This window comes from Neovison vison, chromosome 1 (assembly GCF_020171115.1).
Source record: "Neovison vison isolate M4711 chromosome 1, ASM_NN_V1, whole genome shotgun sequence".
NCBI classification, from domain to species: domain Eukaryota; kingdom Metazoa; phylum Chordata; class Mammalia; order Carnivora; family Mustelidae; genus Neogale; species Neogale vison.
Genome location: NC_058091.1, coordinates 130,670,635 through 130,696,346, shown reverse-complemented (window position 1 = coordinate 130,696,346; position 25,712 = coordinate 130,670,635). Strand labels below are relative to the sequence as shown.

Sequence of the window (25,712 nt, the reverse complement as noted above, 5' to 3'; positions counted from 1 at the left end):
AACAGTAATATTAAGGTCAGGAGCAGAGGTATAACCCTGGTCTAGCCCCCAGTAGCATATCATCTGCAGGCTTAGAATGCTATTCAGTTCAGAAACACACACACACACACACACACACACACACACACACAATGAGCAAATGAGTAATACAGCTACTGTTGATTTTCATTAACTTTCTATTTGTTTCTAGGGGGATTTGTTTTTATTTTTTGCTTGTTTGTTTTTTGGTGGGGGAATTGGTGTTGGAAAAATAAATCTAAAGTATGCAAGTAAATGTTTGTGGTAAAAATGGACTCCAAGCTCTTCAACGTCCCTTGTGACCTCAGAGCACACTTCACGTGGCCAAAGCCTCTCTAAGAATGCGACATGAACGATACAAAAACCAGAGCCCCAGGAAGGCTCTGGATGGCATATCTTTCTGCTTTCCACATCTTCTACTTCAAAAAAACCACCACCACAGAACCCAGAACAGACTCAGGGGGGCTATGAGGCTTGTCAGGGAGCAAGGGAACCAGCCGCCGGGCAGCCTGGCCGCCCTTGGGGTGGGGTTGGGGATAGGGGGATAGTCAGGCCACAACAGCTGTTGCCCTCAGAACTAGAGCAGAGTGCTGGCAATCACATCCACAACTTTCCACTTTCCGCTGGCCTTCCTGGAATTGTGAGTGACAGAGAGCATCTCAAATCCCTTCAAGAAGCCTCCAACAGGCCACTGGAAAGTGGACACCCCTTCCACAGCTGGGGCATAGACCCTGTGACCCACCTCCCCTAAGCTGGGGACAACAGCCATGGGCAGGAGGTGCTTCAAGGCTCTCTCAAGGGCCTAGATCTCTGGACCTTCCTGGCCTGCTTCAGGGAGGTGACATGATAGTGAGGAGCAGGAATACCAAGAGGGAGCTGGGGGGGGCCAGACCACCACAGGCTGCCAAGTTTTGTGCACTTTCGACTCCTGCGGGCGTCCGGGAGCACTGGCTGGGCATGTTCCTAAATGCCAAGGAGTCCCGACGCATCCAGCCCCACCCATTCACAAACACCGGCGGGCCTTCTCTGCTGTCTTGTCTGGGGACACGTGGGTCCCCGTGGTGCACAGTCGTGCGCGCGCACCGCCTCCACGTGACCACAGCACGCGCCCCGTCAGCGCCCAGCCTTCATTTGCAGCAGCCCAAGCGCCCCGAGACGTCTGCTCTGATTCCCACCCCCCTCAAAACACCTGGTTCTGGAAAACAGACTCCTGCGCTTGCTGGGCTGCTGATGCTGGCACAGCAGCCACGGAGAGGAGCCCAGGGCTCCCGGGGACGCGGCTGGACCAGACAGTGCCCGCGGAGGCTGGGCGGGGCCTCCTCGGGCTTGAAGATACATGGAGCTGAAATCCCAAACCCCAAATACAACCATTCCTTTTCTGCACTTGCCTTCTTGTAGGGACTTGCCCTTTCTTTGTTACCAAAATGTCTTCCCATTGTTAAGGTTGTTGGTTTTTTTGTTTTTTCCCCTCTTCCTCCAGACTGCCTTGTTGGCAGCAAGCACGTCTAGTCAGAGATCTGGATGTCCATCGCTGGGACACCTTGAGAAGGGGCTTCGCTCTGGAGAGCTGCGCCCTGAGAATCTGCTCTTTGTGGCCCAACCCTGGACTTCAGAGGCAGGACAATTTAAGCTCACTCTGCCCCCCCCCCCCGGGGGGGACTCAGACCCACTCCCCAAGGTATAAAGTATTTCAGAGAGCCTTGGGAGGGTGAATCCAACCAACGCCCAGGTCGGCTCACTGCCTTTTCCATGAAGACGCTTTCTTCCCTGGCAGGCGCAGGCTAAATTTAAGCAGCACCCATCATGCGTACTCACTCTGGAACTGGAGAAGCTGGATGGAAGGTGGAATCCTAACCAGAACCGGGCTATCCAGCAAAAGGGAGAGCTACTGGCTTTCTACCTCCCACTAAGCTATAGAACAGCCATGACAGAAACCAAACAGCCAAAAAGCAAAAACGAAAACCCACCGAAGAACCCAACCCATAGCTCTACTGGAGAATCCCCGTTACAGCCTGGCCCGCATGCCCAGAAGGACTGGCGGGGGGGTGGGGGGGAGAGGAGGGCCGGACCAGGGTGTGGGGGTGCCGAGGTGGAGGGACGCCCTCTGCGCAGCTGATTTCCCAGCCTCCGCCACACAGCCAACCCTCTGGGGTGAGCACGCGCTCGGGGACCTGGCTGGGAAGGCCAGCTTCTCCCAGCCAGCTGCTGGGCGTGGGCTTCCTGAAGCAGCTCCACCTTACCCAGGAGCGCAGGCTGCCATCCCATGCTCCAAATTGCGAGCAGTTTCCTAACAGGATGAGCAGGTCCCCAAAGTTAACTGACTCCTCCCACTGTTTTAAGGGAGGGCAGGGCCGACCCCAAGTAAAACTGTGAAGTCAGTAAGTTTGGCTTTTGGACTTCTCCACCCTTTCTGCTCTGCACATTTCCCACTTCCCACCACACCCCAATGCCCTCCACCTCATTAAAATCTGCTCAACAGAAATTAGCCTTTTACAGTTGGTGAGAATTGGTCTTGAATTGAAATAAAATCCCTCACCTGCTCTTAAAAACACGATCTCAGAAGCAGTGTTGGTGGTATAGGTCATTCCCTCCGAGATCCCCCTTCCTTCAAGGACTGTGCCACGGGTGCCATGACCACTGGCTCTGGAGATCTTTGAAGTCCCAACTTATCCTGTGTGTAAAATAAAATATCTATTTTGGAAGAGGGCACCAGAGCAAAACTGTGGTGCTGTCAGTCAACTTGCGTTCGAACTTCCTAGAATTCCTCTGGGAAACCAGCAGCGATCCCTTCCTAAGAGTCAAGCCTTGGACTTTTCCCGGACACCATATTTGATTTTCATACCATCTTCCTTTCAGGTGAAGGAACAAGTTCAGATAGTTCGGTTTGTTCATCCTCTGATGAACACTGGAGGTGGCACTTGAACCCATCAGAATTTGTCTAACTTTGCAAGTGCTGTGCTTAGAAATGCGAAAGCCTTAGCAATCACCTGGTCCACTGGTCCTCCCCATTCTGGAGCTGAGCAAGACAAGAGCTTACAGTCAATGAGTTCCCCAAGCTCACTGATCCTTTTGCCCAAAAGCTCTGGAAATTCAGCCGGCAACAAGTATCTATCTGCCCATAGGTGTTTGCTGTGACAACCTCTCCCTTCCTCCGAATGGCTTTGCTTGTTTTATTGATAGGACTGCATATGCTCCTTACTGAAACCATTTTGAAATTCTTCATAGATGGGGTATAAAGGCTAAATAAAGTAAGGAGGAATATTAGGTCCCAGACTAGAATTCAGACTCTTTTCTTTTTTTTTTTTTTTAAGATTTTATTTATTTATTTGACAGACGGAGATCACAAGTAGGCAGAGAGGCAGGCAGAGATAGAGGAAGGGAAGCAGGCTCCCTTGCTGAACAAAGAGCCCGATGCGGGACTCGATCCCAGGACCTTGGGATCATGACCTGAGCCAAAGGCAGAGGTTTTAACCCACTGAGCCACCCAGGCGCCCCTAGAATTCAGTTTCTTGATTCAAATCTGGGATTTTCTCAGTTACACCATGTGGCCGTCTACTGACACCTGCAAAAAATGAACAAAACAAAGAGGGAAGCAGGTTTCCTACACATGAGGAGTATGGATACAGTGTTATAACTCCATGGATGCTCTGCCAGTATGGCTTACATTTCCCAAGAGAAATCCTATAGCCTCTACTCCTTCATTTTTAGGAACCACAAGAGAAAAGTAACCAATACTTACTTTTTCTTATTAAACATTTATTGTGTGCTAAAGGACCTATCTGCATTTTATCTCATTTAACCCTTACTTCAATATAATGGATACTATTATCCTACAATTTTCAAGCAAAGATCCTGCCACACTGTTCTGACTAGCAACGGACTTTCAAATACAATTATGATGGTCCACAGGGGAACCCCAAGTTAAACTCAGGGCACAACTTCCTGGAGCATTAATGTTAATTGATTGTCATTTTAAACTTTCAAGAAAGTTTTTAGCAGGAATTTAGTATGAAGTAGAATATAAAATTCACATGGATTTTTTTTTTAAGATAAAACAAGATTTGAAAATGTCGTGTCTGGCGGCAGTGTGGAAAGCAGCGTGGGGTCATGTTCTTCTGTCCCAGGGAGGACCTGCCGGAGGAAAGTGTTGGGAGCACACTAAAAAGCTAACAAAATGCTGTGGGGAAAAAACAAGTATTTAATGCTTCCTTGAGAAGTCCCATTTTCTCCTCATGCATTATATATATTATCTGTATTTAAACCAAGTGGAATGGCAATTTTTTCTTCAGAAATAATAAATATTCCTGAATATGGAATTTTAAAAATATCTTCTAGAAGATTGATTTTGACAGATTTGGGGGGAGTCCCTTGCTCATTCCTTCCTTTGTACGTTGCCCTGTCCTACACACCACATATTCATGTATACAATTTAAAATTTTCTACCCCACAAAATATAGGTGAAATTAATTTTAATCTATTTTCTTTGACCCAATATACTGCAGTCCCCCTGGCCTGTATCCACAGGGAAGACATTCCAAGACCCCCAGTGGATACCTGAAACCACGGATAGTACCAAACCCTGTATGTATCCTTTTTTCCTATGCATGTGTGCATATAATAGGTTAATTTATAAATTATGAATTAGACACAGTAAGGGATTAACAATAATAATGCTGTAACAGAAGTTATTTGAATGTGGTTTCTCTCCCTCTAATATCTTATTGTACTATATCACCCTTCTTATTGGGATAATGTTTGATGTTAATAATAATGATTGATGATAAAATGTCATGTGAGGAGAGGGAGGGAGGTGAGTGACTCAGGCATGGTGACCCAGTGCTAAGCCACTACTGACCTTCCAAGCACGCGTGGGAAGGAGGACCACCTGCTTCTGTACTGCGGTTGACCACGGGTAACTGGAACCACAGGTATGGGCTGGGGGTGAGGGGTGGCTACTGCATGCAAAAGATTAGCATTTAAATGTGTAATCAATATTAAAAAGTTACTTTACATTCACTTTACATTCCTCTAGAATGTCACTTACATTCTTCTTTTTCCATACTGAGTCTTCAAGATTCAGTGTGTATTTTGCACTTACAAGCCCGCCCAGCCACATGCAAGGGCTCAACAGTCTCCCGTGACCAGTGGTGACCATAGACACAGCTCTAGGACTCCGGAGTCCTCATCAGTCCAATATCTTCCCTTCGTAGATGGGAAAGCTGAGGCCCAGAAAGAGAAAGTGAGTCCCTAGCAAGTTCACAGCATGCCAGACTCCCAGAGTCTAAGGATCTTCAGGAGTCTGTGTTTGTGTGATTGTTACTCTTTTCTCCAAGCCTGTGTGCTGTTTAAAGGAAAGCAACTCCTGATTAAAGGAGCTGCAATTTCTGGAAAAAAGGCTAACTCCTCAGTTCTTTAAGAGAACGGATTCAAGGGCGCCTGGGTGGCTCAGTGGGTTAAGCCGCTGCCTTTGGCTCAGGTCATGATCCCAGGGTCCTGGGATCAAGTCCCGCATCGGGCTCTCTGCTCAGCAGGGCGCCTGCTTCCCTCTCTCTCTCTCTGCCTGCCTCTCTGTCTACTTGTAATCTCTGTCTGTCAAATAAACAAATAAAATCCTAAAAAAAAAAAAAAAGAGAACGGATTCAAAACTCAGCCACCAAACATGCACCTGCTGTCAACAAGATGGGTTCATTTAATCCTTCTTGAAGGGGTACATAAAGAGATGAACTTGACCCGTCCTGTGCACCCTGGGCCGTCTGAAAGTCCTGGCAATCAGCAGCCTAAAGGCCTTTTTTTTTTTTTTCAATTTATTTATTTTCAGAAAAACAGTATTCATTATTTTTTCACCACACCCAGTGCTCCATGCAAGCCGTGCCCTCTATAATACCCACCACCTGGTACCCCAACCTCCCACCCCCCCGCCACTTCAAACCCCTCAGATTGTTTTTCAGAGTCCATAGTCTCTCATGGTTCACCTCCCCTTCCAATTTACCCAAATTCCCTACTCCTCTCTAACGCCCCTTGTCCTCCATGCTATTTGTTATGCTCCACAAATAAGTGAAACCATAAAGGCTTTCATGCAGCTTACAGGACGGGTTAATAATTAGAACTGAAGAGCACAGCTCCCTCTAGAGGCGCAAACGTTATTGCAGGGACAAGGAACAGAACTCTATCCGGAAATTCGCATGGCACACATTAAGAAAATGGGGCCTTGATATCATGCTTCATATAAAAAGCAAGCCTGCCTTGTGGGGTCACTAGCCCCTTAAACCCATTGATTGTATCTTTAATAAACAAACTCTTTTAAGAGACGCCATTCTAGCTTGGTCCCTTGGTTTTGAAAGGTCTTTTCTAAATCATTGATCTGCTACACTTTTTATATAATGGAATTGTAAAGAAAAAAGTCTTATGACACCTGGTCTGACTCTCAGTCTACAGATGAAAAATTTCCTTCCAAAGGAAAGTGATTCACCCTTTCCCCAGCCAAGAGAGGGTTCTCCTCAAGCAAGCCTTGACAATGTTCACATGGTGGGGCAACAGGAGACAAGCTCCCAAGTAGGAGACTCCTGCCAGTACTGGTATCATTTTATGATGAACTAGGTTGGGCAGGACCAAAAAATAACAATCACACCAGTGTCTTGCAGCTGGCAAACTATTTTATGCCCTATTGAAGAAAAGGATCAGGACGGTGCTTCCCTGGGGTAGTTGTCAGCCTGTCAAGCAAGCAGAGGTCTTGTTTACACTCACAACCACCTTTTAAGATAAATTTATCGGGTACCTGGGTGGCTCAGTCAGTTAAGCGTCTACCTTCGGCTCAGGTCATGATCCCGGGATCCTGGGACCGAGTCCCTCCGTGGTCTTCCTGCTCAGCAGGGGGCCTGCTTCTCCCTCTGCCCGCCATTCATGCTCCTGCTCTGTCTCACACAAAAATGAATAAATAAAAATATTTAATGAGATAAATTTATCTTAAAAACTCCCAGTCTTTATTTGGGAAAAGATGGCGAACTGTATAAATTCTAAGCTTTCGTTTCAAAGACTCCCACTGTCATTTATTGCGGTGATTTGGGATTGAATATTTCATTAGTCAGTCGAATTTTGGCTGAGCATTTTGGATAATGGTTAGATGGTCTCACACCTTCAAAATCAAAATAACCATCTAGTTTAAAACCCATCACTTCCATCAGCTTGAGTGCCTCAGGGGCCTACAGACAAAGCTCAGGTCAACCACCTTAAAATGGACACCATTGGTCAGTGTAGGGCTAGAGAGGTACAAATCAGTCCACATCAACTCCTGCTTTTCACTGTTACAAACATGTGGGGTGCGTACTGATGTAATACCCTCTTTTTTTTTTTTTTTTTTTTTAAAGAAACACAACCTACTAATCACTTACATATTTACTGAGCATTTACTCTGTTCCAGATAGCATGCTAGGTGCTAGGCTACAAAATTAACAAAGGTCAAAATCCTTGCCCTCATGAAGCTTACATTCTAGTTGGAGTTTGGGAGGTGAGCGAAGACACATGATACATATATCTGTAAATTCAGTACGTAAGTTTGTTAGAGGAGCCCCAGAAAAATAATGTGGAGAAAAGGAAGTACAGGTGTGTAGGGGCCGCTGGGAAGGGGTCAGACTGCAATTCCACATCAAGTGATCAGGACAGGCCCTCTGAAGATGGAATCATATTTTAAAACAAGGATCAGGCTTGACAGAGCTAAAACTTCCATTAGTCTTTGTTCAATATACAAGTTCTTGAAATGCTTCCTATGAGTAGCATCTGGATTTCAGAGCCAAAAGGTCATCTCAAGTGACACCAAGCAAGGGAAGCACCAGGAAGGCATTACAATTCATATATAGACACTACTATTACGTGAAAAACCTTGTGTGTGACATACTTTTTTAACTCTTATAAAAAAGAAACTTTTTCTTATGGAAACTTTAATACATCAAAATAGAATACAATGACTCCCTATACACCGATTACTCAGCTTTAGCAATTATTAATGTTCTGCTGATCTTGTCTTGTCTACTCTAAGACTAGGGATAAAGATGAAAGTATTTTCTGAAACAAGACAGGATCGAGAGGGAGACAAACCATAAGAGACTCTTAATCTCACAAAACAAACTGAGGGTTGCTGCGGGGAGAGGGGTAGGGAGGTGGTTGGGTTATGGACATTGGGGAGGGTATTGGCTGTGGTGAGTGATGTGAAGTGTGTAAGCCTGATGATTCACAGACCTGTACCCCTGGGGCAAATACATTATATGTTAATTTAAAAAAAAAAAAAAAAGATGGAGTATTTTCGAGCAATCCCAGACATATTTGTTGGATGCATAAAGACTTCAGTCTATAAGAGGCACAATTTTTAAAATGGAACACTACTACTATCATATCTAATAAAATTACAATTCCGTCCTATCATCTAATACCTACTCCATTTAAAATTTTTTGTCTAATGAACAAAACAAGTCCATTTTTTAAAAAGATTTTATTTGTCAGAGAGAGAGAATAGAAAGAGGCAGGCAGAGGGAGAAGCAGACTTCCCGCTGAGCAGCTAGCCTGATGAGGGACTCGATCCCAGGACCCCGAGATCATGACCTGAGCCAAAGGCAGGCGCTAACCAACTGAGCCACCCGGTGTCCAAAAAAATCCATCTTTTTACAACTGGTTTGGTCTAATCGGAATCCAAACGAAGTCCCCAGCACTGGGATGCAGGTCTCTTCAACTGCTTTCACGTTTTGCACTAGCTCTTCCTTTTCCGAGACAGACCTTCTGACTTGGGTTTGGCGGACCGATTGCTCCCAGCATCAGTTATCCCGTCCCTGCGAGCGGTGTATTTTCTGTCACTGCTGATGACATCAGGAAGCTCCCTGGATTCGGGTTCGGTGGCTTCTGCAGGAGGCAAGGGAGTGCTTCTCCCTACCTGGCAACAGAAGCCCCCACGTGCCTGGCTGCTCCCTTTCCAGTGACTGAGGCGTGGGTCCCGGCCTCCACAAGCTGCCTGCAGCTCTCCTCAGCGTCCCTCACACCAACTCTGTGAGGTGGGCACAGCTACTGTCCCCACCACAGTCATGGCATTTGCCTACTTAATGGAGCAGGTTCTGAGAATCTGAAGCCACCAACGCCACCAAGGGGCCTGCACCTGAGCTCAGAGGCCCCTTCACACCTTTCTAAGTCCTGAAATACTCCCATGGGGCCTTTTGGAACTCCTGGTCAGACACCAGCAAAGAGCCCTGTGTCTTCGGCGTCTTCGCTGCAGGTTTCCTCTTCCTTGTCCCATTTATACTCCGGCTCTCCCGAGGGCACTGCTTGCCCTGCCACCCTGAATCTGAGGTCATCAGACACCACTCACCTCCCAGGGGCAAGCATCAACGCCACCCCCTCCTAGTCCACTTCCCTTCTTGCCCTGAGGATTCAAGCAGGGCCCTTACTGATGCTCTAAAGTGAGGCCTGTCCTAACACAGATGGTCCTGCCAAGCCCTGGCCTCAGGTCCTTGACCTTCCAGCCTTCAGTGCTTTTGTCTGCTCCCTTCCTGCGGCCACCGACAGATATTACGCCAAGGGCAACCCTCCACGAGCATGACCTTCAGTATCTCTCACCTCCTCTCTTTCCAGGTTCTGCACTCCAGCATCCTGATTCCAACAATTCTTTGGCCCCAAGGATCTTTTTCACCGACAAATCTAGAACCCCATGACATTCACATACAGGATTTGTAAAGGCTAAAATTTCGCCCAAAGTAGATGAAGTTGGTCAGCTTTTAAGCAAAATTACTAAGTAGCACTAATGAGACATGGAAACCTCTCTAGAGAGCTAGAGATAGCTCTGCTCGCACATTAAATAACCCCCTTACTATTCTGGGGGGAAAAAACCACCGAGGACAAGGACAAGGCTGTATGATTAGACTAGCCACCCGAAAGCCACCTGCTCATAATCACGGCCTGCCAGCACTCAAAGCAGGATGTGGAGTGACGCAGAAAATGAAGGAAAGGAAAGCCAAAAACCAGTCAAGAATTCCATCAATTCAAGTTTTGGTTCCCCACATTCAAGTCCAGAGGTTTCCACACCACTGTCAGCGGGGACTGAGATCTCCAGAGGACACAGATGCAAGAAAGGCCTCTTCTCCTTTGGAAACTAGCTTAAATGATTTGATACCCTGTACTACAATTTCCCCTGGGACAGTTTTTTAAAAAATTTTATTTATTTATCTGTCAGAGAGAGAGAGGGAGCATATAAGCAGAGGAAGCGGCAGGCAGAGGGAGAAGCAGGCTCCCTGCTGAGCAAGGGAGACCAATGTGGGATTCCATCTCAGGAACCTGGGATTAAGATCTGAGCCAAAGGCAGATGCTTAACCAACTGAGCCACCCCGGCGTCCCTCCCTGGGACATTTATAAAAGCCTTTTTATCCAAGGCAACATAAACTCAAAGGCTATGGAAGTTAAAAACTGCAAGCAAAATGTAGGGAGTGTGATAACTCAATCTGATTGGAGACAAAACATAAAGAGCTCCTGCTTCCCGATCGCCCACGACTGAAAACTGTGTCCATCTGATGTGGTCGCCAAACATCTTCCTGGGAAACTAAACTTGGAGAAGCTGCTGATCCATGCGACTCTTTCATCATCAAAAAGTAACCCCCAGAAATCAAGGCAGAGCTCTGAATGGGCATAGTCTCTACTTACTATGTACAAACAACGAAAAGTTAGAGAACCTGTCAAGCTTTTGAAAATGAAAGGATTTTAATGTCCTCATTTGGAGTCATGACATTGGAGTTATCCTGAAACTGAACTTTTACCAGCTTTTAGAAGAATTTTTTTTCAACTCTTCATTTTCTGAGCCAAAAGATTAATGAAATCATAGCCACAAAACGGGATGGGCCTGCTACCAAGGAACAGCAAGCTGCTTGCACTGAATTCAATAGAACATTCATGAGAAGAAGAGATGGTCTCAAAACAACTTAGTACCAAACCAAAGAGTTTTCCAACCTCTTGAGTCCATCTCCATTGAGTAGAGATAAAGCAGAAGGAAACCTGACAGCAGCCCAGAACCCTGGGCTCCCACTTGGTCAGACTGAGGCAAAAAGCTGCCACAGTCCATGTCTCTTCGCTGCAAGGCCACGCTCAGATGCTGGGGCGGTAGAAGTTCTGGGCCCAAACTGCTTTAGCAAAGGAAGAAGGACAACTGGAGAGGCACAGGTGAGAGCTGTGATTGTGTGCTTTAAAGAAATGGCCCCAATTTCTCAGAGTAAACAGAAACACATTATGTGGAAGGATTAAATATCAACAAAATAGGACAGGAAATCAGACACATTGACAAGCGACAAAGTTATGCCCCAGCCTTTGAGTCAAGACCCAAACCCCACCTCCCCAGATGGAAAGTAACTGTACCAATAATGAAAATAATGAATCCGTGGGCACTTCAAACCTGTCAAGCATTCAAAATTCAACTGCAGTCAAAGTCAGCAAGTAGCCCTCTAAGCTTGCTTAAGAAGAGGCTCCTTCTTCCAAGCCTTCGGGTAAGAAAGACAGGAACGGGGAAACGGTTTCAAACAAGTTTGCCGGGAATATCAGCAGTGGTTACTGGTCAGTACGGCCCGCGGCCCTGAATCCAAACAAGGAAACGGACTATCAGCAAGACAGTTACCAGAAGAATGTTCCTCAAATTAGAATCCCCCAACAGTCCCAAATTTTGGGGTCTTACAAGCCACTTCCTCCCCGCAGCAATGCCAATGAGAATGTATTGTTCCTGTTTTCTTGCTAACACTACTTCTGCCCAGGAGACATGGACTCCAAATTCTGTAACTGGATTAGATTCAGAAAAAGAGAGCACTGAGGAGCTTGACCCCCCAAACACACCATGTTTGAGAGTAAGATCAAACACATGCCAGAAAGGGAAGATCCTGAAGATAAAACCCCGAACACGTACAGGATTGCTAAGTCAGTTTCTCTCTGGCTATCTGGAGGCTATTTCAGAGGGGCTACTGTTGTAGCCCCAAATTTACATTTTGGATTTTGAACTTTTTTAAAGTCAGGAGGGGAGGAGAATATGAACAATAATAAGTACGACCTAAAATTTCAAAAGCTCAGCTGACCGTGCCCCGCCCTCCCCTAGTAGCCCACCAACCGTAAATCCACCAGGTGCAAGCTTCAGTTTCAGGGAGACTCAGTTTATTTGCAGCAATTGTTTCTGATGCAAGGGCTAAAGTAGGATTTCCAATAGAAAATATACGGTAAGAAAAATTAAAAGTTGATCAATTCTTTGGACTTCCGTGCTCTGCTGCAATGGAAGCTTACCGCCAATCCTGCCCCAGCCACACAGCTTCCCAGCACCGGAAGTGACAACTGCGGTAGTCTCGCAGTCGCGTGGGTCATAAACCCTGACACCGTCCCTCAGTCATACGCCTCCCATATTCCCTTAGCGCATCCAGTTCGCTCCACTCTGTTAAACCAGAATCATGCCCCTGTCATGTGTGCTGCTACCCCGAGAAGGGAGCCATCGCCAGCTCGCACGTGCATTACTATAGTAACCGACCCCTGTCTCCCACCCTCGCTTCCGACTCAGGTCCCCACCAAGGCCAGAGAGAGCGAGAGTCTTCCAAAACATAAGTCAGAGCATATCATTCCTCTGCTCGAAACCCTCTAAGAGCCTCGCACCACGCAATCTCTTTCTCGGTTATGGGAACCTCTTGTTTCTGGAACATTTCAGGCACACTTCTGCCTCGGGGGCTTTACATTTGCTGTTTGCTTTGCCCGGAACACTCCTCTCTCCTGATACGCACATGACTCACGTTCTTCAAGTATTTGCTCGAATGTAGCCGCTCGGTGTGGCCTGTTTTTCAACTGCAAACTCCCACCTCCCCAGCATTCTCTCTGTTCACCATTATTTCTCACCACAGAATTTACCCCCTACTGATACTGGTTTTTTTTACTTATCTGTTGAATGTCTTGCTTTCAAAATGTAAAGTACCTGAAGATGGTAATTTTTCAGTTTTGTTTACTGTTGTATCCCTAGCACCTAAAACACTCAAATATTCGATGAATGAGCGAACAGGCCAAAGAGCTGATGTGAAATAGCTCATGGACTGCGATGTCTTCACTCAAGAGAGTAATAAAGGCGAGCAGTAATGGCATCCCAAACGAGCAACAGCACAGAGTCCCTGTGGATGATGACATCAAGAGCCAACTGAATCCTCTTACAGGTGAAACTCTCTTCTACAGAAACTGTGGCCCTGGGATCAGGGGATTTCAGATGGGTCCCTGGCAGTAGGTAAGAGCAAAGCGAAAACGATCTGCCCAAGTCTGTCCAGAGTGCCTTGACGTTTGCGTTTAGACTACGGATGCTGGTCACATTTAAACATTCATGATGCTTCCAAAAACACATTGCAGGAGAAAAAAATACATATAAAAATAAAATTATATAAAGCTTTTCATTAAAATAGTAGTTTAAATAAATCCTCTGTCAGTACCACCCGGAGGCAGTGAGAGGCTCTAGACAGTAGAGCTTAGAGCTTGTTACATGATTACATGAGAACACGTGACCCCGTCTTCGCGACACCACCGTGAGAATCCCTTCCAGACGCAGCTCATTGCGCGGGCGGGAAAAGCGACTAATGGAAGATTATTCTATGTCACGAGTTCTCGTTCTATTTGCCCTTTTTCATTTTGGCTGTCTTCTCCTTTCTTTTTTTCACATGCTTTGGAATTTTGTTTTTTCTTTTCTCTCTCTGGGCTTCCTTGACCATCTTCTTTCTTTCCTGTAAAACAAAACAAAACAAAATAAAGAAAAGAAAGGAACCTGCAGATTTCATTCAAGAGTATTCATTTTACTATTACAACTAAGTAAGAAAATATATATGAAAGGACAAAAGTGAGTATAACAGGAAAGATGAAAATAATTAGGATGGGGCGGTACAGTTTGGTTCCAAATTTGTCTCTAGGGTTTCTTTTTTTTTTTTAATAAAATTTTTTATTTTTTATAAACATATATTTTTATCCCCAGGGGTACAGGTCTGTGAATCGCCAGGTTTACACACTTCACAGCCCTCACCAAAGCACATACCCTCCCTAATGTCCATAACCCCACACCCCTTCTCCCAACCCCCCTCCCCCCAGCAACCCTCAGTTTGTTTTGTGAGATTAAGAGTCACTTATGGTTTGTCTCTCTCCCAGTCCCATCTTGTTTCATTTATTCTTCTCCTACCCACTTAAGCCCCCATGTTGCATCGCCACTTCCTCATATCAGGGAGATCATATGGTAGTTGTCTTTCTCTGCCTGACTTATTTCGCTAAGCATGATACGCTCTAGTTCCATCCATGTTGTCGCAAATGGCAAGATTTCATTTCTTTTGATGGCTGCATAGTATTCCATTGTGTATATATACCACTTCTTCTTTATCCACTCATCTGTTGATGGACATCTAGGTTCTTTCCATAGTTTGGCTATTGTGGACATTGCTGCTATAAACATTCGGGTGCATGTGCCCCTTTGGATCACTACGTTTGTATCTTTAGGGTAAATACCCAGTAGTGCAATTGCTGGGTCATAGGGCAGTTCTATTTTCAATATTTTGAGGAACCTCCATGCTGTTTTCCAGAGTGGTTGCACCAGCTTGCATTCCCACCAACAGTGTAGGAGGGTTCCCCTTTCTCTGCAACCTCGCCAGCATCTGTCATTTCCTGACTTGTTGATTTTAGCTACTCTGACTGGTGTGAAGTGATATCTCATTGTGGTTTTGATTTGTATTTCCCTGATGCCGAGTGATATGGAGCACTTTTTCATGTGTCTGTTGGCCATCTGGATGTCTTCTTTGCAGAAATGTCTGTTCATGTCCTCTGCCCTTTCTTGATTGGATTATTTGTTCTTTGGGTGTTGAGTTTGCTAAGTTCTTTATAGATTTTGGACACTAGTCCTTTATCTGATGTGTCGTTTGCAAATATTTTCTCCCATTCTGTCAGTTGTCTTTTGATTTTGTTAACTGTTTCCTTTGCTGTGCAAAAGCTTTTGATCTTGATGAAATCCCAATAGTTCATTTTTGCCCTTGCTTCCCTTGCCTTTGGCGATGTTCCTAGGAAGATGTTGCTGCGGCTGAGGTCGAAGAGGTTGCTGCCTGTGTTCTCCTCAAGGATTTTGATGGATTCCTTTCTCACATTGAGGTCCTTCATCCATTTTGAGTCTATTTTTGTGTGTGGTGTAAGGAAATGGTCCAATTTCATTTTTCTGCATGTGGCTGTCCAATTTTCCCAACACCATTTATTGAAGAGGCTGTCTTTCTTCCATTGGACATTCTTTCCTGCTTTGTCGAAGATTAGTTGACCACAGAGTTGAGGGTCTACTTCTGGGCTCTCTATTCTGTTCCATTGATCTATGTGTCTGTTTTTGTGCCAGTACCATGCTGTCTTGATGATGACAGCTTTGTAACAGAGCTTGAAGTCCGGAATTGTGATGCCACCAACTTTGGCTTTCTTTTTCAATATCCCTTTGGCTATTTGAGGTCTTTTCGGGTTCCATATAAATTTTAGAATTATTTGTTCCATTTCTTTGAAAAAGATGGATGGTACTTTGATAGGAATTGCATTAAATGTGTAGATTGCTTTAGGTAGCATAGACATTTTCACAATATTTATTCTTCCAATCCAGGAGCATGGAACATTTTTCCATTTCTTTGTGTCTCTAGGGTTTCTTAATAGAAACTTGAAGAGTGCCCAACAGAAGTATCTGGGAGGACTATTAAAGTTTGCAACTATTTCTTCACAAGTTTCATATTCTAATAGAAATAAAGGTTGGACAGAGACAAAGTACTTGTAGTAGACAAAGAGAGAAAATGTGAGCATTAACTTGGGTATAATAACTCTCTACTATACCCAAGCAATTAACTTGGGTATAGTAACTCTCTCAGAGTTTTAGGGGCCAGAACATTGTAGGGTTTAAAGGCTTAAGCTAAGAATGAACAGTAACATTTAGACAGCAATCATGTATCATTCATCTCACGCCAATGGCTAAGAGTGGAATCAGTCTTTTAGATTCTGGAAATACCAGCTTAGTTGCAAATCCCCTGCGAAATAGCCGTTCAGTATACGAGACAACTCCAACATCAGTTGTGTTTCAAGTGAATGACAATCATTTCTAATCAATGAATTCAGTGTGTCCTCTCTCCAGGCAGTGCCCGGGGAGCTCCTAACAGAAGCCCAATCTCCACATGATGTGACCTCCAAAGGTAAAGCTCACACGTAGAAACTAGCACTACAACTACAAGTACTTACTGATCAATAATGTTTCCAGCCATTACAATCTGCTAATCTAATCATCTAATCTTGAGCACAGAGAAACGAAACTGGCTTTGCTGCTATGCTGAAAAACAAGAGAAATTCCATCCTCAGCTCACCTTTTTATCAACTTCGGTGTCAACATTGGGTTTCCTGGAGCAGGCCTGGTCTTCCTGCTCTTCAGCCTCTGTGTCAGAACACTCAGAGCTTCTAGCATCTTCTGAATCGGAACAAGCCTCTCCCTTAGCCTGACTGTCTAGAAGTGCAGGGACCTTGAAAATATTACAAAACCACGTTACTCTAAACCACTATTGTCCAAAGCGTTAATGCTAGAATTCAGATTTTTCAGCCTTCCAGTTATACGGTGAACAACCACAACCTGTACTGAAACATCGAGAACAACAGAATCGACATCAGAGAGGAAGCGAGGAAGCGGCACATCGAGTGAGGCTCCAGAACACACCCAGATGAAGGAACCAGGGCTTCACGGGGTAACCCAGATCACCGACAGAACTGAGCTGCGATTTGGAAGGATGAAAAATACAGAGAGAAGTGAAGAAATAAAGATTTGGATAACTTCACAGTTGTTTTCCTATGAACTGAATTTCAAGCAACACTTACTATTAATCTAATCGAGAGGGAAAACAATATTTAAATAAGAGAAATTTGTGCTTTTTCTCCCCCAGGAAGTTTAGCAGTTTTTAAACGAGCAGGAACCATTTTTTAAAAAACAGATTTTCCTTTTATAAGAAAAAATGATCTTTAAAAGGCAATTGTACAGAAAGGTTTTCTAGCCAGTTTTCACAAAACCTTCATGGGCTGGAATTCAAGGCAGGACCACCCCATAGCACTTACTAGATGTAACACATACCGAACGTGTGAGTTTTCCTAATTCAATTCTTCCAAAAACAAAGACACAGTAAATTTTTGAAAAGCAAACTATGATCCTTCATATTTAAGCCTTTAATTAAGAATATTAAAATAGGGGGCGCCTGGGTGGCTCAGTGGGTTAAAGCCTCTGCCTTTGGCTCAGGTCATGATCCCAGGATCCTAGGATCAAGCCCCACATCGGGCTCTCTGCTCCACGGGGAGCCTGCTTCTCCCTCCCCCTTTGCCTGCTTCTCTGCCTACTTGTGATCTCTCTCTGTGAAATAAATAAATAAAATCTTAAAAACAAAAAAAGAATATTAAAATAGGTTCCCCTGGGTGGCTGAGTCAGTTCAATGTCTGCCTCTTGATCGCAGCTCAGGTTTTGATCTCAGATGAGTTCGAGCCCCACAATGGGCTCCATGTTGGGTCTGGAGACTTTCTTTAAAAGATTTTATTTATTTACTTGGGAGAGAGAGTGTGAGACAGTGATGGGGAGAGAGAGAGAATGAGCATAAGCAGAGTTAGGGTGAAGGGAGGGGCAGAGGCAGAGGGAGAAGCAGGCTCCCTGCTGGGCAGGGAACTCAACTTAGGACTTGATTCCAGGACCCTAGGATCATGACTTGAGCCGAAGGCAGATGCTTAACCAACTGAACCACCCAGGCGCCCCACATGGAGCCTGTGAGAATGGTCTGCAACAGGTTTTATACTAGTAAGAGACCAGATTCCCTTGTTTTTGTTAACTGTGAAAACGTCAAGAAACACCTGGTTATCATTAAAAACTCCAAAAATAAAGACCAGAATATAAAAAGTATCAATGCCTCAGCAACAAAACCAGAACAATTGAGAGACAGAAATAAACCACAAATTCCTATAATTCACTTTTATCGTTAAGAAAAAAAAGTGAACACAGGGCACCTGGGCGGCTCAGTGGGTTAAGGCTCTGCCTTCAGCTCAGGTCATGATCTCAAGATCCTGGTATCGAGGCCCGCATTGGGCTCTCTGCTCAGCAGGGAGCCTGCTTCCCCCTCCCCCTTTGCCTGCCTCTCTGCCTACTTGTGATTTCTCTGTCAAATAAATAAATAAAATCTTAAAAAAAAAAAAAAAAAGGGAACACAAATACAGCATTTCTGAAAATGCCCATAAACTTCGAAAATATCTGTAATAGTAATACTATTGTTAGTTTAATTCTAGTATGCAGTAGATTTTATACACTTCCAAAGGGTATTTGTGTAAATGAGGAGCAACACAAGTTCTTATACCTTCTGAACTCCAGACAGATCTTTCTTCAATCCTGTAACCGTCTGGTACAGAATCTTAAAACAGGAAAGACAAAAAGAGGAATCAACATAAAGCTAGACAGTGAAAAACACACATTGCAATATTACAAGTGAACACTGTGGGCTCATAATCTTCTGTGATTATTAAAAGGTGCTTAAATTTATCCCCTGGCTAACACAGCAAGTTCACAGTGTGGTTTATCATTCTTGCCCACCAAGCATATAGGCACGAGCAAGGCCCACAGCCCACCCACAGCCTGACGGTTTTTACAAATGAACGTCTGCAATCAATTTTATAATAGAAAATTCTAACTTTGATTCTCAATTAAATGGAATGAATGTATTCTCCTCCCCCAAATAACTCCATTCTTCTCTCAGTATTCGGAATCATGAAAAGCTATATTCAATTATTATTAAAGGACTTTTAATTTCATCAATTTTTGGAGAAAATTTTTTTTCTTATCTTATAATGACCTATATAATAGTCTCAATTTTGCTTCTTAGCCTGCAAAGTCTAAAATATTTACTATCTGGCTTTTCCACAGGAAGAAATGTTGCAGACCTTAAAATTATGTACGTTAATGGACCTAGTGTAATAATTATTTACAGCCCAGACTTTACACAGATCTTCCATTTTCTGCAAATATAGTCTGTTGGACTCAAATATGCCATTTTCTTTCACAAATACCAGTGAATTCCCTTTACATCCAATGTGCACAGAGGATCTATTAATGCAAAGGGAAACAGCCGTCTCAGAAGACCAGAAGCCAACATTCAAGATGGCAGGTGTGGGACAGGAGCTTCCTCTATAAATCTGCTTGAAGATAAATCTACGTACAAACCAAGCTACTCACATTGTCTTGTTGGGCATTCATGGCCATGTCCTCTTCCTTCAATTTCATCATGATATCCATATCCCTTTCATAATTCTTTACTTCATTCAAGGTTCTAGGAATATATGCTCGCTTAAATACCTGACAGAGAAAAGGAAAATCAAAATGGTTGTTTACACGCTTCTCTCATTCCTGGAGCATCCCGCCCCGCCCCCGCCAGAGCAGTCCGTCACCATCTATAGCACTGATTCTCAGCCAGGCTCTCTGCACACAGGGGCGCTGCTGTGCGGCATCCCAAAAGGACTTTGTTACTAATAATGAAACTGATTTGAAGTGCCCTCTTTCCCCCTGTCTGCGTTCCCAAAAGCTTTTGAGTGGTTAAGAAAGGAATGGAGCTGCAGTTAGCAAGTACTGCCCTGGCCATGCCTTACAAAGGAGCATGTTCTTACATGGAAATCTCACCTACTAGAGTGAAAATTCACAAGTGCTGATAAATACAGGGTGCCTTATATTAACAGTCTGAGAACTTTTGATAAAAAATCCACTATAGGGGCACCTGGGTAGCACAGCTGGTTGAGAGATGGACTCCTGGCTTCAGATAAGGTCATGATCTCAGGGTCCCGAGATTGAGCCCCAGGTCGGGCTCTGTGCTTAGTGTGCAGTCTGCTTGAAATTCTGTCTCCCTCTCCCTTTGCCCCTCCCAATTGTTCTCTCCCTCTCTCAAACAAATAAGTAAATCTCTAAAAAATACCCTGATCTCCAAGATTAAAATAATTTTCTTTTTCACCACACATAAACATTTAAAGTCTACAATGGTACCAAAATCCACATTTAAATCATTTAAAAATTCACATTTGTGTACGGAAATGGGCTTTTCCTTCTTGAATCATGTTTCAATGGGTTCTTTAAAAATGTTCCCTATCTGAAGCATGATATGCCCTAATTTCAAACTATACTACAAAGCTATAATAAGGGACACCTGGGTGGCACAATCGTTAAATGTCTGCCTTCAGCTTCGATCGTGATCCCAGGGTCCTGGGGTCAAGTCCCCATCGGGACCCCTGCTCAGCAAGGAGCTTGCTTCTCCCTCTGCCTGCCACCCCTCCCACCCCCTCTGCTTGTACTCTTGTGCTCTCTCTCTCTCCCTCTCTCTTGCTCACTCTTTGGTAATCTTGCTGGCTCTCTGGTAAATAAATAAATAAAATATTTTTTTAAAAAAGTTGTAATAATCGAAACAGCACATAGCACTGGCACAAAAACAGACATGTAGATCAATGGAACAGAATAAAGAGCCCAGAAATAAGCCCATGCATATATGGTCAATTAATTTACAACAAGGGGACATGAACATGTAACGGGAAAGGACAGTCTCTTCAGTAAATGGTACTGGGAAAACTGGACTGCCACATGCAAAAGAATGAAACTGGACGACTATCTTACAAACAAAAATAAACTCACAAAAGAGCAAAAACCTAAATGTAAGATCTAAGACTTTAAAATTTCTAAAAGAAAACAAAGATAGTAAATTTAAACACAGTCTTAGTAGTATTTTTTTGGACCTTTTTCCTCAGACAAGGGCAACAAAAGCAAAAATAAGCAAACGGGGCTACATCAAACTAAAAACCTTTTCAGAGCAAATGAAACCATCCACAAAATGAAAAGACAAACTACCAAGTGGGAGAAGATAATTTGTAAATGATGTATCTGATAGGGAGTTAATATCCAAAAGATATAAGGAACTCAAAAAATTCACCACCAAAAAAACAAATCAATAAATAAATGATATAAAAAATGGGCAGAGGACCCAAAGAGAGATTTTCCCAGAGACATACAGATGGCCAACACACCCATGAAAACATGCTCAGCCTCACTGTAGAGATACAGATCTAAAGCACAAGGGGAGATCACCTTGCAGCAGTCAGAATGGCTATTATCAAAAAGAAGTAAGTGCTGGCAAAAATGTAGAGAAAAGAGAACGCCCATTCACTGCTGGAGGGAATGCAAAATGGTGTAGCCACTATGGAAAACCTCACCGAGGTGCCTCAAAATATTAAAAATACAACTACCACAAGATTCAGCAATTCTATTTCTGGGTGTTTATCCAGAGAAAACAAAAACACTAATACGAAGAGATACACGCACCCCTATGTTCACTGCAGTATTATTTACAATAGCCAAAGTAACGAAGAGCACATTAAAAAAGAAAATGTGTGTATACACACACACCCACACACACACACATACTAAAACATTACTCAGTCCTAAAGATGAGTGAAATCTTGCCATTTGTGACAACATGGATGGACCTCAAGAGTATTATGTTTAGAGAAATAAGACCAAGAAAGACAAATATCATGTTATATGTGGACTCTTAAAAAAAAAAAAAATGAACAAACAAAACAGAAACAGGCTCAGAAAAACAGAACTGGTGGGTGCCAGACAGGGAGAGGAGGGAGGAATGAGGAGGAGATCAAGAGTATAAACTTCTAGGGACGCCTGGGTGGCTCAGTTGGTTAAGCAGCTGCCATCGGCTCAGGTCATGATCCCAGCGTCCTGGGATCAAGTCCCGCATCGGGCTCCTTGCTCGGCAGGGAGCCTGCTTCTCCCTCTGCCTCTGCCTGCCTCTCTGTCTGCCTGTGCTCGCTCGCTCTCCCTCTCTCTTTGACAAATAAATAAATAAAATTAAAAAAAAAAAAGAGTATAAACTTCTAGGTTTAAGATAAATAAATCACAGGTATTTAAAACACAGCACAGGGAATATAGTCAGTAACATTATAATAATATATATGGTGACAAATGGTAACCAGACTACTCAGTAATGTACAGAAATGCCGAATCACCGTGCTGCACATCTGAAAGTGATACATACAATACCGCGCATGAACTATTCTTCAAACAAATAAGTAAAGCTCTCCGTCTAGGACAATGTGCTAAAAGGCTGCTGAGTGGAATGATGTAATGAAATGTAATTTATCCAATTTGGCTCAGTTCAATTACATACAAGGAAATAGTCTCATCACCTGAAAACTGCTTCTCTCTTAAAAATCAAGTTCATGACCTAGCATGTCCTTCAAAAACAAAAACTCAAAAGCGTTTCCTGCGACTGTGGATAGATAATCCATCTTACCTCTTCATCCACATGCTCTTGGCTGGACCGTTCTTCCTTGGTCCTTTGAGATGCTATTTCCATGGCCTTGGAAAGAAATCAAGAGTTATATTCCTTTATATTCGACCTACAGAAGGAAGATGCATCCATTTCTGGGTTTTAGTATAAACCTGCTCTCATCTTTCTCAGTTTCACCTCCCACTTCTGAGAAAAAGGACTCCGAGGCCTGGGGTGATACAGGTTGGCTCTCTCTGTCAGACCTCACCAAAAAGGCTGCTCTCAGCTCGAAGGTAACAGCATAAATCAAACTATTTAGCCTTGGGGAATCCCTACCCCTTTCCTCAAGAGTGAAACTGCCTAATTTTTTTTTTCAAGATTTTATTTATTTGAGAGACAGTGCAGGGGGAGGGGCAAAGGAAAAGGGAGATGCAGATGCCCTGCTGGGCAGGGATCCTGGGACCAACACCTGAGCCAAAGGGAGATGCTCAACTGACTGAGCCACCTAGGCGCTCCTAATTTTTTTTTTTTTTTTTTTTTAAAAAGAAGTCTCCACACCCTGTGCAGGGGGTTGAATTCAAGACCCTACTTTTCCTAATTTTTAAATGATTAGCAAAAATATTTACTAAACAACAGCTGAGACCCAAAGAATGGAAGAACCACCCTTTAATTCTGTAGCAGTCAATGAAGGGAAACAAAGAGGAAAAGTGGACTGTCCTCTAGTTTCGAGCATGTGTGTCTAACGCTGCAGAAAAATAAAATGCCAGAGGAATCTCTTTGAGCAGTGGCTGCAGCTAAGGTGACAAAGATTCTATGAGAGTCTCTGGTCTTGGAAAACTGGAGATTTGTTCTCTACTTGGAATACATAGAAAAAAAGGAAAGAATTGTACTAGGGTTTTTGGTTTTTTCATTCAGACACTAAAATCAGTGCTAAAAAATTTAGGAATAAAAATGGTATGTATTTATTCAATTAACATACATAATTGCTTAGTGAGTGCGAGGTACAGATTTGGTACTGGGTAATACAGGAATCAGCCACTGCCCCTTATGGGCTCGCGGTCTAGCAGAGGGTGACAACATTAAAAAGAACTTAATAACAAGAGTGCCAGGTGACTCAGTCTGTTAAGTGTCTGACTCTTGATCTCAGCTCATGTCTTAATCTCAGGTTTGTGAGTTCAACCCCATGCAGTGGGGAGCCTACATAAAAAACAGAAAAAAAAAGTGGAAAAAAGAGAACTTAATGACAAGTGAGGCAGTTTGACCACTTCTACTATAGGCTCACAAGATCGGGAAATACACCTGTAGAAACAATGATTTCTGCCTGATTTCTCCTTGAGAAAGTTCTATGAATAGAGCTCTAATGTGGCCAACAAGCAGGTGAAAAGATGCTCAACGTCACTCATCACCAAGGAAATGCAAATCAAAGCTATGATACTCCACACCTCTCACCCGTGAGGACAGCTACTCCGAGAAAAGACCAACACAGGGCACCTGGGTGGCTCAGTGGGTTAAGCCTCTGCTTTCAGCTCAGGTCATGGTCTCAGGGTCCTGGGATCGAGCCCTGCATTGGGCTCTCTGCTCAGTGGGGAGCTACTCCCCCCCCCTTCTCTCTCTCTGCCTGCCTCTCTGCCTACTTGTGATCTCTCTTTCTGTCAAAAAAAAAAAAAAATTAAAAGAAAAAAAAAAGAGCAACACAAAAACAAAACCAGAACATGGTGAGGATGTATGTGGAGAAACTGGAACCATCTGCACAGTGTTGGGCTGGAATGTAAAATGGTTTTACTGCTAAGGAAGACAGAATGGCAGTTTCTCAAAAAAAGTAGAACAGAATCACTAGCTAATGCAGCACCTGCACTTTTGGGTATCACCCAAAGGAACTGAAAGCAGGGTCTTGAAGAGAGACTCGTGCACCCATGTTCACAGCTGCATTATTTGCAACACGCAAGGGGTTTCAGAAGCACCCCCGGTGTCCACTCGGACGGATGGGTGCACAGGTGTGGCTGTTCACCATGAATGAATCTTGAGGACACTATGCTAAGGGAAACAAGGAACCAGAAAAAGGAAACAAAACAGCATGATTCCACTTATGGGAGGTACTTAGAGTAGACAACCTCACAGGCAGAAAGTAGAAGGGGCTGGGGGCAGGGAGAAACGGGGAGTTAACGTTGACTGGGTACGGAGTTTGTATTTTACAAGATGAAAAAGTTCTCATGATGGACAGTGATGATGGTTGCACAAGAGTGTGAATGTACATGATGCCACAGGACCACACACTTACATGTGGTTACAATGGTATGTTTTACACTATGTGCATTTTGCCACACTTGCAAAAGTTCTAGGATTCAAAATGGCCTCTGTGAAACAAGGGAAAGACCAGAAGCCAAACAAGTTTCTCACTAAAGGTTCACGACCTTTGGTGGTCTATGTGACCTTGCTCAATGCTTCAAGTCAAGAAACCTGGCTTTCCCACTGGCTCTTTACTGTACTTCTCATTCCCTATGTGTAAAATCAAAAGAAGGTCTCAAGAAGCTGTTGAAACGAACATACACTGAGCAGTTGGAGTCCCTGAGAAGTGCCATGTGAGCGCAAATTACTATTTTCTGTTCTTTCCTTTCCTCGCCCCACCTCACCTTTGAGAGGTAAGCGTCCATGTTCTCATGTGTGATGGACGGATCTGTGACAAATTCAAAGAGTTCCCGCACAGTCATCACGGCAACACTGTGCTTCAGAAAGAAATCTGTTGGAAGGAAAATACAGTACAGCCTTAGGAGGGGAAAGATTATTATTCCAACTACTTTATGGAGAAACAAAGAGAGGAATAAAAATATACCATCTCCCGATCACAACTAACACCACGGAAGTAGAAACAATCATCAGAAGTTATTATCAACAGTTATATGCCAATAAGCTAAGCAACCTAGATGAAATGGATGCATTCCTGGAAAACTATAAACTCCCAAAATTGAACCAGGAAGAAATTGACAACCTGAATAGACCAATATCTAGTAACGAGATTGAAGCAGTGATCAAAAATCTCCCAAAAAACAAGAGCCCAGGACCTGATAGATTCCCTGGAGAATTCTACCAAACTTTCAAAGAAGAAAAAACACCTATTCTCCTGAAGCTGTTTCAAAAAATTGAAGCAGAAGGAAAACTTCCGGACTCTTTCTATGAAGCCAGTATTACCCTGATCCCCAAACCAGGCAAAGACCCTACCAAAAAGGAGAATTTCAGACCAATATCACTGATGAATATGGATGCTAAGATTCTCAACAAAATCCTAGCAAATAGGATCCAAAAGCACATTAAAAAGATTATCCACCATGACCAGGTGGGATTCATCCCTGGGCTAAAAGGATG

The 25,712-nt window shown here is 43.8% G+C and overlaps 1 protein-coding gene across 1 annotated transcript in view; it reads right to left on the bottom strand.

The window, feature by feature from the left end:
* Nucleotides 1-12,157: 12,157 nt before the first annotated feature.
* The window catches only part of RIOK1 (RIO kinase 1), a 29,829-nt gene continuing 16,274 nt past the window's right edge, over nucleotides 12,158-25,712 (bottom strand). Inside the window, exons 12-17 of the mRNA XM_044258546.1 lie at nucleotides 24,983-25,089; nucleotides 22,377-22,442; nucleotides 19,271-19,390; nucleotides 18,399-18,452; nucleotides 16,389-16,541; nucleotides 12,158-13,760 (exon numbers count right to left, since the gene is read on the bottom strand). Coding sequence (XP_044114481.1) covers nucleotides 13,650-13,760; nucleotides 16,389-16,541; nucleotides 18,399-18,452; nucleotides 19,271-19,390; nucleotides 22,377-22,442; nucleotides 24,983-25,089 — 611 coding nt within the window. The 3' untranslated portion in view covers nucleotides 12,158-13,649. The remainder of the gene's footprint in view (nucleotides 13,761-16,388; nucleotides 16,542-18,398; nucleotides 18,453-19,270; nucleotides 19,391-22,376; nucleotides 22,443-24,982; nucleotides 25,090-25,712) is intronic.